This window comes from Carcharodon carcharias, chromosome 7 (assembly GCF_017639515.1).
Source record: "Carcharodon carcharias isolate sCarCar2 chromosome 7, sCarCar2.pri, whole genome shotgun sequence".
Taxonomy (NCBI): Eukaryota; Metazoa; Chordata; class Chondrichthyes; order Lamniformes; family Lamnidae; genus Carcharodon; species Carcharodon carcharias.
The window spans coordinates 92,181,460-92,194,019 of NC_054473.1; the positions used below are offsets into that span (position 1 = coordinate 92,181,460).

Consider the following 12,560-nt stretch of genomic DNA (forward strand, 5'->3'; position numbering starts at 1 on the left):
CAGACATGATGCAAATGTGTCCCTTTAAAAGACGAGTGTCCCTTTAAGACGTTGCGTGGCGCTGAGCCGCAGTGAGGGGAAGGGGAAGGGAGAGGTGCGCGCGCAGCCCGTGTTCGGAGGGATAGAGAGAGTCTAAGAAAGAGGGAGAGGTGGAGATACAGAGCGGAGCCGCCATCGCCGACGCCATGTACCGGGCTCTCTACACCTTCCACTCGGCGGAGCCGCACTCGCTGCATTTCACGGCCGGAGAGAGCTTCGTCATCCTGGAACGGAGTAACCAGCACTGGTGGCTGGCGTCCAAGAGCAGCACCGGGGAGGTGGGCTACATCCCCGCCTCCTACATCCAGAAAGACGAGGTGAGGAGCGCTGCGGGCCGGGGCCGGGGCCGGGAAAGGGACTCGGGGGCCGGGACTCCCTCATTAGTATGCAGCGGAGCGTGGCGGGAGCGGCCTTTCCCGCCCCCTCATTGCAGGAAAGGCCGGGCGGCGACAGGCGCCTCCTCCCGGGGACAGGGTGCCTGTCACCGGCAGCTTCACCATGGCTGGGGGCAGCGTTGGGTACATGGACTGGGCACTGCCCACGGCTGGACACTGACCCCCTTGGTGTGTGTGTTCACTGCCCATGGCCGGATACTGACCCCCTTGGTGTGTGTGTGTGGGCTCTGCCACGGGACAGACACTGACCCCCTGGTGTGTGTTGGCAGTGCCCATGGCCGGACACTGAACACCTTGGTGTGTGTTGGCAGTGCCCATGGCTGGACACTGACCCCGTTGGTGTGTGTTGGCAAATGCCCATGGCTTGACACTGACCCCGTTGGTGTGTGTTGGCAGTGCCCATGGCTTGACACTGACCCCGTTGGTGTGTGTTGGCAGTGCCCATGGCTGGACACTGACCCCGTTGGTGTGTGTTGGCAGTGCCCATGGCTGGACACTGACCCCGTTGGTGTGTGTTGGCAGTGCCCATGGCTGGACACTGACCCCGTTGGTGTGTGTTGGCAGTGCCCATGGCTGGACACTGACCCCGTTGGTGTGTGTTGGCAGTGCCCATGGCTGGACACTGACCCCGTTGGTGTGTGTTGGCAGTGCCCATGGCTGGACACTGACCCCGTTGGTGTGTGTTGGCAGTGCCCATGGCTGGACACTGACCCCGTTGGTGTGTGTTGGCAGTGCCCATGGCTGGACACTGACCCTGTTGGTGTGTGTTGGCAGTGCCCATGGCTGGACACTTGTGTGTTGGCAGTGCCCATGGCTGGACACTTGTGTGTTGGCAGTGCCCATGGCTGGACACTTGTGTGTTGGCAGTGCCCATGGCTGGACACTTGTGTGTTGGCAGTGCCCATGGCTGGACACTTGTGTGTTGGCAGTGCCCATGGCTGGACACTTGTGTGTTGGCAGTGCCCATGGCTGGACACTTGTGTGTTGGCAGTGCCCATGGCTGGACACTTGTGTGTTGGCAGTGCCCATGGCTGGACACTTGTGTGTTGGCAGTGCCCATGGCTGGACACTTGTGTGTTGGCAGTGCCCATGGCTGGACACTTGTGTGTTGGCAGTGCCCATGGCTGGACACTTGTGTGTTGGCAGTGCCCATGGCTGGACACTTGTGTGTTGGCAGTGCCCATGGCTGGACACTTGTGTGTTGGCAGTGCCCATGGCTGGACACTTGTGTGTTGGCAGTGCCCATGGCTGGACACTTGTGTGTTGGCAGTGCCCATGGCTGGACACTTGTGTGTTGGCAGTGCCCATGGCTGGACACTTGTGTGTTGGCAGTGCCCATGGCTGGACACTTGTGTGTTGGCAGTGCCCATGGCTGGACACTTGTGTGTTGGCAGTGCCCATGGCTGGACACTTGTGTGTTGGCAGTGCCCATGGCTGGACACTTGTGTGTTGGCAGTGCCCATGGCTGGACACTTGTGTGTTGGCAGTGCCCATGGCTGGACACTTGTGTGTTGGCAGTGCCCATGGCTGGACACTTGTGTGTTGGCTGTGCCCATGGCTGGACACTTGTGTGTTGGCTGTGCCCATGGCTGGACACTTGTGTGTTGGCTGTGCCCATGGCTGGACACTTGTGTGTTGGCTGTGCCCATGGCTGGACACTTGTGTGTTGGCTGTGCCCATGGCTGGACACTTGTGTGTTGGCTGTGCCCATGGCTGGACACTTGTGTGTTGGCTGTGCCCATGGCTGGACACTTGTGTGTTGGCTGTGCCCATGGCTGGACACTTGTGTGTTGGCTGTGCCCATGGCTGGACACTTGTGTGTTGGCTGTGCCCATGGCTGGACACTTGTGTGTTGGCTGTGCCCATGGCTGGACACTTGTGTGTTGGCTGTGCCCATGGCTGGACACTTGTGTGTTGGCTGTGCCCATGGCTGGACACTTGTGTGTTGGCTGTGCCCATGGCTGGACACTTGTGTGTTGGCTGTGCCCATGGCTGGACACTTGTGTGTTGGCTGTGCCCATGGCTGGACACTTGTGTGTTGGCTGTGCCCATGGCTGGACACTTGTGTGTTGGCTGTGCCCATGGCTGGACACTTGTGTGTTGGCTGTGCCCATGGCTGGACACTTGTGTGTTGGCTGTGCCCATGGCTGGACACTTGTGTGTTGGCTGTGCCCATGGCTGGACACTTGTGTGTTGGCTGTGCCCATGGCTGGACACTTGTGTGTTGGCTGTGCCCATGGCTGGACACTTGTGTGTTGGCTGTGCCCATGGCTGGACACTTGTGTGTTGGCTGTGCCCATGGCTGGACACTTGTGTGTTGGCTGTGCCCATGGCTGGACACTTGTGTGTTGGCTGTGCCCATGGCTGGACACTTGTGTGTTGGCTGTGCCCATGGCTGGACACTTGTGTGTTGGCTGTGCCCATGGCTGGACACTTGTGTGTTGGCTGTGCCCATGGCTGGACACTTGTGTGTTGGCTGTGCCCATGGCTGGACACTTGTGTGTTGGCTGTGCCCATGGCTGGACACTTGTGTGTTGGCTGTGCCCATGGCTGGACACTTGTGTGTTGGCTGTGCCCATGGCTGGACACTTGTGTGTTGGCTGTGCCCATGGCTGGACACTTGTGTGTTGGCTGTGCCCATGGCTGGACACTTGTGTGTTGGCTGTGCCCATGGCTGGACACTTGTGTGTTGGCTGTGCCCATGGCTGGACACTTGTGTGTTGGCTGTGCCCATGGCTGGACACTTGTGTGTTGGCTGTGCCCATGGCTGGACACTTGTGTGTTGGCTGTGCCCATGGCTGGACACTTGTGTGTTGGCTGTGCCCATGGCTGGACACTTGTGTGTTGGCTGTGCCCATGGCTGGACACTTGTGTGTTGGCTGTGCCCATGGCTGGACACTTGTGTGTTGGCTGTGCCCATGGCTGGACACTTGTGTGTTGGCTGTGCCCATGGCTGGACACTTGTGTGTTGGCTGTGCCCATGGCTGGACACTTGTGTGTTGGCTGTGCCCATGGCTGGACACTTGTGTGTTGGCTGTGCCCATGGCTGGACACTTGTGTGTTGGCTGTGCCCATGGCTGGACACTTGTGTGTTGGCTGTGCCCATGGCTGGACACTTGTGTGTTGGCTGTGCCCATGGCTGGACACTTGTGTGTTGGCTGTGCCCATGGCTGGACACTGACCCTGTTGGTGTGTGTTGGCAGTGCCCATGGTAGAACATTTACCCCTTTGATGTGTGTGGGCACTGCCCATGGTAGAACATTTACCCCTTTGATGTGTGTGGGCACTGCCCACAGCTGGACATTGACCCCCTTGGTGTGTGTGGGCACTGTCCACGGCCGGACACTGACCCCCTTGTGTGTTGGCACTGCCCACGGCCGGACACTGACCCCCTTGGTGTGTGTGGATAGTACCCCATGGCCGGACACTGACCCCCTTGTAAGTTGGCACTGCCCATGGTCGGACACTGACCTCTTGGTGTGTGGGCACTGCTCACGGCTGGACGTTGACCCCCTTGGTGTGTGTGGGCAGTGCCCACAGCTAGACTCTGACTCCTCCCCCCGGTCTGTGTGGGCATTGCCCACGGCCGGACACTAACCCCCTTGGTCTGTGTGGATAATGCCTGTGGCCGGACACTGACCCCCTTGGTGTGTGTTAGCAGTGCCCGTGGTCGGACACTGACCCCCTTGGTGTGTGTGGTCAGTGCCCATGGCCAGACACTGACCCCCTTGGTGTGTGTGGATAGTACCCACAACTGGACACTGACTCCCTGGTGTCTGTGGGCACTGCCCATAGCCGGACATTGACCCCCTTAGTCTGTGTGGATAGTGCCCACGGCTGGGCACTGATCCCCTGGTGTGTGTGGGCACTACCCATGGCTGGACACCTGCCCCCTGGTGTATGTGGGCATTGCTTGGGGCAGAGCCTTTGACCCCCTGGTGTGTGTGGGCACTTCCCATGGCCGGCCACTTGCCTCCTGGTGTGTGTGGCCACTGCCCATGGCTGTACACTTGCCTCCTGATGTGTGGGCACTGCCCACAGCCGGACATTGACCCCCCCTAGTCTGTGTGGATAGTGCCCACGGCTGGGCACTGATCCCCTGGTGTGTGTGGGCACTGCCCAGGGCAGAACCTTTGACCCCCTTGTGTGTGTGGGCACTGCCCATGGCTGGCCACTTGCCTCCTGGTGTGTGTGGGCACTGCCCATGGCTGGCCACTTGCCTCCTGGTGTGTGTGGGCACTGCCCATGGCCGGCCACTTGCCTCCTGGTCTGTGTGGGCACTGCCCATGGCCGGCCACTTGCCTCCTGGTGTGTGTGGGCACTGCCCATGGCCGGCCACTTGCCTCCTGGTGTGTGTGGGCACTGCCCATGGCCGGCCACTTGCCTCCTGGTGTGTGTGGGCACTGCCCATGGCCGGCCACTTGCCTCCTGGTGTGTGTGGGCACTGCCCATGGCCGGCCACTTGCCTCCTGGTGTGTGTGGGCACTGCCCATGGCTGGCCACTTGCCTCGTGTGTGTGGGCACTGCCCATGGCCAGCCACTTGCCTCCTGGTGTGTGCAGGCATTCCCTGGGGCCGGGTGCATGTTTTCCATGGGAAAAGCTGGATGTTTGCTGTTGCAACAGGACTGTACCCTCATGTTTTAGTTGGTAAGATTTGTGGCTCCTGCACTGGCAATGCCCATTGGACAACTTAATCCCTGCTGGGTAATTTGCCAATGAGTTTAATCTGAAACTCTGATTAGTGTGAAAGAGCAGGAATGCCAATCATGGCATGGGTTATACTTACCTTTCACACAAATAAAAGAAAGCTGGGAAATTTGTCAGCCAACAGGGGTACAGTTTATTGTTTGTGAACAGAGTTTTGAATGTTTACATTGATTATTAAACATGGTGTTCTGATGCTGTCTGAAATGTTCTATTTTGTGACATTGTTTTTAACTTTTACATGTGGTCCTGTGAGCAGTGTAATTAAGAGTCGTGTTGAGAGAATGAACAATGATGATAAGCACGTGGGAGCCATACTTACTGTTGTTTAAACCTTAAATAGTACGTCACAGAATCAATACTGTCAAGTTTAAGACATCTACTCACACAAAACTGTCCATTTGCCATTTGGATTTGCAGCAAACTTCTTCACTCTGTGCGCTGTTCAAAAACTTTGATCACGACTTGTGGTATTCTCGACTTAAATACAGTCTGCTCACATCTTCCAATTGAGCTCAGTATTTCACTGCAGTGCCAGAAATGACGTTGCTATTAACCATGTTGTTCAGAATTTGTGAAATGTTTTACCCAGAACTCACTGGTGTGAACAGTGCTTGTGAATTATAGTACTCGCACTGAAGTAAAAGTAAAGCCTTTTATGTACTGTCACCGGTGTGATATCCTAACAACAGCTCAGTATATTATTAGAAATGGAAGTAGGTTACTTACATTATGCGGAATGGTTCCCTGTGACCTCAGTGACCCTGGTTCAATTACATTTCTGCTGTAGTGGCTTTTGACACTGATGCAGAGTTAGGTGTGACTGTAAGAAGGGTGAAATTAAAGACAATGCCTAGTTCATTGTCAGGGATCTGATCGATTAGCTGCTGATTGGGCATTTGAGTCAGTATGACCTGTACTAAAATATTGATGACTAAATTTACAATGTGGTACTGCAAGGGCTCTTTAATGGGAGCACGGTCTCACTGTGTAGTAATGGCTACAAGTTTCTGAGCATTCGCCTTCTCTTTTGGAATGGTGAACTTCAAGATAATGACAGCACTCTTAAAATGTTGTGCTTGAATCCCTATTTGCTATACTAAGATAGAACCATTGTGTTCTGCCAATCCATACAAATCAGTTGAAGCTGGAAATAGCATGTTCAGCATGTTTTGTGTTTTTTCCGTATTTACCTGCATTTTGCAAGTTGTTATTCTTGCTTCGGTAATTGCTGGCTTTCAAAACAAAATGCAGTTTCTCCTAACTTTTTCAAATTCTGTTTAATTAAAATCTTTAATTTTATTCCATTTGCAATGTCTGGCCGACATTTTTCTGTATAAATGTCACTTGCTGGAGTTTGCAAAGATCCTGTGATTGTTTTGTCTTGAATAAGTAAAGATAAATATGCAGGTTGGCTGATTTTTTTTTTAAATGTATAAAGCAAATTGGTTGTCCATTTGAAAGCTCAATATAAGTTCTATGGAGTTAATGGTTCAAATTGATTGGGATCTTCTGTTCTGTCTGACATCTGCAATAATCCCGTATTTCATTGAGGATATCTCACTGGTGACAGTGAGTTGGCCATAACTCACAAATGCGGTGGGCGCGAGTGAGTTATGGTGGTCCTTTGCACGAGTGAGTGCGTATGCCTGGAACTTTGAGCTCACTGGTGAGGTATGCTGCATTATTCTATGGGAGTGAACGACCCCTTCAATCCTCACACACCTTTTCAATTCAAATCCTGAATGCGCATGATAGGGCTTGCCGGGTGCTGTTATAAGATCATTGACTTGTATGGTTGGTGAACCCTCTCACTTTTTTCAAATGTTTTAATACCAGTAAATAGTGCCAACATTGTTCACTCTCTTAGAATTTAAACAAAAAAATTCCAGATGGTGGTGACTTTAAATTTTGACCAAAATTCAAAGTTTGTAACAGTTAAAACTTTAAAGTGGGGGTAAGAGATGTGTTCTTTTAATTCAGCTTTTTCTAAATCGAAGTAGCCAGTCAGCCAGCTCATGATATTTGTTAATTCAAGGAGGAGAAATCCTTAATCTTGAGGCATAAGTTCTTGAGTTATTCCATTCCTCTTCTTACTGAATGGCACATCTTCCCCCATCTACAGATGGGATAACTGGCTGCCGCAGTATCTCTTGTTAACTAATAGCTGGCTGGGCTTTCAAGATAAAAAGTAATGTAACTAATATATTATCACCTGGGGTTACCAGGCAATTGTGAATTTCAACCCCTGCTTTAATGTTAAATGTGTGCATGTCACATGTATTTGACCAGCGTATTGGCTATTATTGCATGTTTTGAATTGATTTATTTTGTCAGTATTCTAGTTTTGTTGTGTGGGCATCTAGTAATTTGTTAAACCGTCCTTTATTTAACTTTTCTTTAAAATGAGAGTGCCGTTTTCCATCTACATATCTTCATCTTTTATTTTTGTTGGATATTTTTCCACTTCCAACTTCAAGCAGATTGAAAGAGTTGCTTTAAATTGACATTGGTAAATATTTCCTAGAAGTGAGGGACAGCTTAATTTTCACAGCCCACATGATGACTGCTGCAGGGCCGTGACCCTTGGGCATCACACAAAATTCAGGAGGTCTTGCAGTTTCCAAGTTTCGTTGGCAAGCACAAAAGACCCATAATTCATTAATGCCATTGGCACAAGTGAGTTGTAAGGGTCTTGACTTGCATGTGCAAGAATTGTGGCACTGTGTCACGTCATTGGCAGTGTATTATTCATTCTGTGATTGTTATTCTGGTCAGTTTGCAAAGCCTAGAAGTAAACATAGTGTGTTGGAGATGAAGCCTCAAGGCTCTGATAATGAATTGGTTATTAACGAACATATTTGTCACTGCCGTGCAATAGCAGTTTAAAAACAATTTTGTTGTTTTCCTGTGTGAAGGAAGTATTTAGAAGATTGCAGCGGTTCGTTTAAAAGCCCAGTGATTATGGGGCTGAATGTGGGAGAAAGCAGGGCAATAGTATCTGCCATGGTTCCTCATGATGTGACTTCTGCTCGAATAAATTCACGTATTAAACAAATCCCTTTTCTCTGTCTGAGTACAGAGTTGAGGACATTTAAAACCACACTCAATTCTACTAATTCACTATAATGGCAGGATGTCTTGCCTTTAACTAAAGAATGAAGCGATGGGGATAATCAAATTGCGTCACTAGTGTTTGCTTCTACCTTTTAAAACTGAAAATGGAAGAATGTACGTGAATTCACTTTCTAACGTAAAGAGGTGAACAGTAGGTGTTTGAGCACCAGGAAGGTAGTTAGATATACACTGTCATGTATCCAGCAAGCAGAGTGATCTTCCTGTTTTATCTCGAAACTGAGAATAACTTGTGTTGCTGTGTAGTTTATAAATAACTGTTTGAGGGGGGGTGATGCTCAATACCAGTCGTTCCTGCCATTGTGATGCATTCCTTTAGATGTTTGTTCTATCTTGTGACTGTTTTGTCCATTGCCTATTGTGATACTGTATGGGCAGTGGTATTGGGACAGTTAGCTGCATTGTAGACAGGAGAATCTCATGTTTGCAGAAACAGTGCTGCATGTTTGGGAGCAGTTTCGAAATGTGTTGTGCTATTGGGCATTGTCATGTTTGTCACAATTGCTTTGTGTGTTTTGCATTGCTGTTGTCGAATACTGCTTGCCATTGAAAATGCAGGATTAAGCTTGTGGTTAAGGTTTAAATGTTCTGTGTTATAAACTAGCCCTATTTGTTTATATGTTACATAGAGGAGCTCAGCATGTTGAGAGATTGGCTGCTGACATTGTGTAACTGGGAAAGCAGTGCATAGGGATTGTTCTTAAAAGCAGGATTTTTAAAACCCATTTTTCAGTTCTTGTGTACTGTTTTTTTTGAACATGAGCTTTGCTCGCCCAGGGTTTCTGCTGCAGCTGGGATTTGTTTTCTCTTTTCTCTTGAAACCTAAAGGTACTTGCAGTTGGGCCATAACTTCATTTGGTGCTGTATTGCTTACCTTGCTGTTCTCTTTTTTATTGGATATTGGCCTATCAAACGTTTACAGTGAGTAGCTGAGGCTTATGCATCCCAGGTACAATTACTGGTCTGTGCTGAGTAATTTGATTTCAACTGTGGAAATAGTAAGGCTCTACCACAACTGTATGGAAGCAAAATACTGTGGGTGCTGGAGATCTAAAGTAAAAACAGAAATGCTGGAATAACTCTGGTCTGGCAGCATCTGAGGAGAGAGAAACAGAGTTAAGGTGTCAAGTCCAATGATGACTTCTCTTCTGAATAGGACTCTTCCAAAGAAGAATCATTGGACTCAAAATGTTAACTTTTTCTCTTTTCACAGACTGCTGAGATTTTCCGGCATTTATTGTTTTTGTTTAAGGAGTCAATGCATTCGGGTCAGGAGGAAATTCTTGAGGGAGATGAACAATGGTCAGAACTGTAACTGGTAAAGGCAGACATCCTTTTGTGGGATTGACTGAAAGACAGTTGTATTTGGACTTCTCTTGTTCTTTATATGCTGTTGAAGATGAAATTTAGCTTCTGCGTCGAGTATAGAGGTTAATAAAGCCTTGTTTAATGGCATATCAAGAAAGCGTACTCGAATAATTTTTAAACTGTTTTTGATCAACGGAGTAATGTTTGTTCCACCATTGGTTGCATAAGCCAAGGATAGGGAGTTGTGATAATTTACACCCTTTGCACAATGAACTCTGTATTTCTTGAAAACTATTCTGTTCATAAAGAGAAAACTTGCATTTATGTAGCTTCTTATTGTATGTCTCTGATTACCCCAAAGAGCTTTATATTGAAAATAGAATAAAAGGTGCCCTTGTAGAAACAGTGGGAAGGATGTTATTTGTTATTGGTATTATTAACATTTATATTTAGGAATTTGCTAGCCACGTTGCTCTCCTGTCATTATCTGACTCATAGCACACTATTGGCTTCATTTAGTGGGTCTTAGATCTGACAGTGGATTCAGATGAATTAGTGTAATTGTGCCGTGGGATCTGATCCCTTATGGCTGTGCTCTGCAGCCATTTCTCTGTACGACACTCAGTGGACTATATGTAGGAGAACAGTAAAAGAAATATCACTCGCCAGAGGGAAAACAATTTCAGATATAAAGGCAAAGCTAGAAATGAACTTTAAAATTTACACAGAGATAAAAACAAAAAAAACTGCGGATGCTGGAAATCCAAAACAAAAACAGAATTACCTGGAAAAACTCAGCAGGTCTGGCAGCATCGGCGGAGAAGAAAAGCGTTGACGTTTCGAGTCCTCATGACCCTTCGACAGAACAAGTTCTGTCGAAGGGTCATGAGGACTCGAAACGTCAACTCTTTTCTTCTCCGCCGATGCTGCCAGACCTGCTGAGTTTTTCCAGGTAATTCTGTTTTTGTTTAAAATTTACAGTTGCTGTGGCAGTTATTGAGTATTTAAGCCTCAGCAGCATTTGAGTCAAGTTTTAGTTGTAAATTCTAAATTATTAGCGAATTACAGTTTGATTTTGCTAGGCTGGGGGCTGGTTGTTGTGTCCCTCTCCTTTATTTCTTCGGGCACTTAACTTTCTCTGTTCCTTGCCAGTGAAAAAGAATTAATGCATTTTTGTGCATAGCAATGTGAGTAGGCCATTCAGCCCGTCAATCTTGTTCCTCGATTCTATTTGGTCATGGCTGATCTGTAGCTTGACTGTTTCCCCATATATCCAGATATTTTATTGTTAGAAGACTCTGTGCAATTACAGAACTTGGGGTGATATAAATCTATACTTGGTAGCAAATCTAAGTGGGGGAAGATCAATGTATGTGTCTTTGTCCTGATGTTTTATCTATGATTTTGATTCTTGTGCTGAGAGTTTAATTCTCACCCTATTCCAATTCTGTTCATCTCCTTGACTTTCATAATGGCATTAACGTTTATAAGCTGGTACGGCACATTTTGAAAAGTTAATATGAGAATAAATCTATCTTCTAATTGCCCTCTGTTGAAATGTGTGGCATCTGGAATTGTTCTGGGTGGGTTATGTCATAGTTGAGTTTTGATGTGACCTGATTGTAGAAATGAAACCAGAAATAAAAAGTAAACCAGTTCTAACAATGAATATATTTTGGACAGCAGTGATTTCCAGCCTTGGCTGAACAAGCTGTGAAGGGCAACTTTTCTAATCATTCTTAGGCTACCAATGAATACTTTTGCTGCAGGCTGCATTTGTAGAGGCATTTGTTGCTAGCTGTGTATAAATTGTATTTTTAAGTTATTTTCAATCTGATTTTTTTTAATTTTGCATAACTTAAACATTGCATGTAAATGGCCCATTTATGTTGCATAGGTGTAACACACAATATAAATATTTGTTCAATTATTTTGGATTTGAAAATTGAGTGATAAAGATGTACCTTAAACCTTGGAGAGAAAAACTAGTAGGAAAGTGCACCACAGTGTAACATAGAAAAATGAAATACATTTTGAAAGCTTTTTGCTTATAACTTTCATTTAAATAGTGATGACAGAAAGATAATTTCTGATGGTATTTTTACATTAATGCTAATTATAAGTCTCTGAATTTTTTTTTACCAGTGCTGCAGTTTATCTAAATTGGGCCCAACTAATGCTGCAGGATATGGCAGAAATGTAAAATGGTCTTACAAACACTAATAGTGATAAAAAATTTAATAGTAGTTCAAATGCATTTGTGAATGCAGCTCTCGGTTAAGATTGAAACGCCTTGCCTATGAGTTAGTGTATTGTAGATTTCCTGTATTTATGGAGGAAATACATTTGGGTTTGTGGGAGGGGCGGGTGAAGGGATAAATGTGCATGTCAGGGTGATATTTTGCATTTTGGCCTTCTGGCGCATGTACAGAGTAGGCAAGGGCAGCATTTCCACTGACAAGTACAAAAGCACTTCCTAAAGAATTATGTGTGGTCATGTGTGCTTGCTGTTCTTTTCTGCCCGCTAACTGACACTGAAACAAGTGTTGCCCCCTCCTCTGTATTTTATTTTAAAAAGTAGCCTGCGGTCAGTTTTAAATCAATCAGGGCTCCGGAACTGTGGTCTTTAGTGTTCAATCTTTTTTTGGTGGTCTTGGGGACTTGAGGAAGCTTTGCGGCTGCAGTGGGGAAAAGACTGCTGAAGCATTTGAGAATCGACAAATGTATTCGTTCACAAGATGGGCAACTTTGGAGGAACTCAGCAAGGCTGTGGAAGGACCAGCTGGTTTTGATGTGCAGTTGTGACGCTAAAAGGGTGCAAGTTAAGTTTTGAAAGGTAAGAGGAAAATAATATATAGTGTGTTTTTAAATGTGTTTTTATTCCTTTCAATAAAATTTATACAGAACTGTGGGGTAGTAAAGACTTTGACGGCGACATAAAACTTGAAGTTTTCAATTTAGGCTTTTGAGTTTTCAGT

General features: G+C 47.1%; 1 protein-coding gene across 4 annotated transcripts in view; it reads left to right on the top strand.

Annotated features, from left to right (window-relative positions):
• The window catches only part of LOC121280521 (NCK-interacting protein with SH3 domain-like), a 187,594-nt gene continuing 175,034 nt past the window's right edge, over positions 1–12,560 (top strand). For 2 of the 4 annotated variants that reach the window (XM_041192604.1, XM_041192605.1), the window contains exon 1: positions 1–356. In XM_041192604.1, the coding sequence (XP_041048538.1) occupies positions 186–356 (171 nt within the window). In that variant the 5' untranslated portion in view covers positions 1–185. Of the gene's footprint in view, positions 357–12,248; positions 12,419–12,560 lie in introns of all 4 variants that reach the window. The other 2 variants (XM_041192603.1, XM_041192606.1) reach the window with 2 other exon arrangements.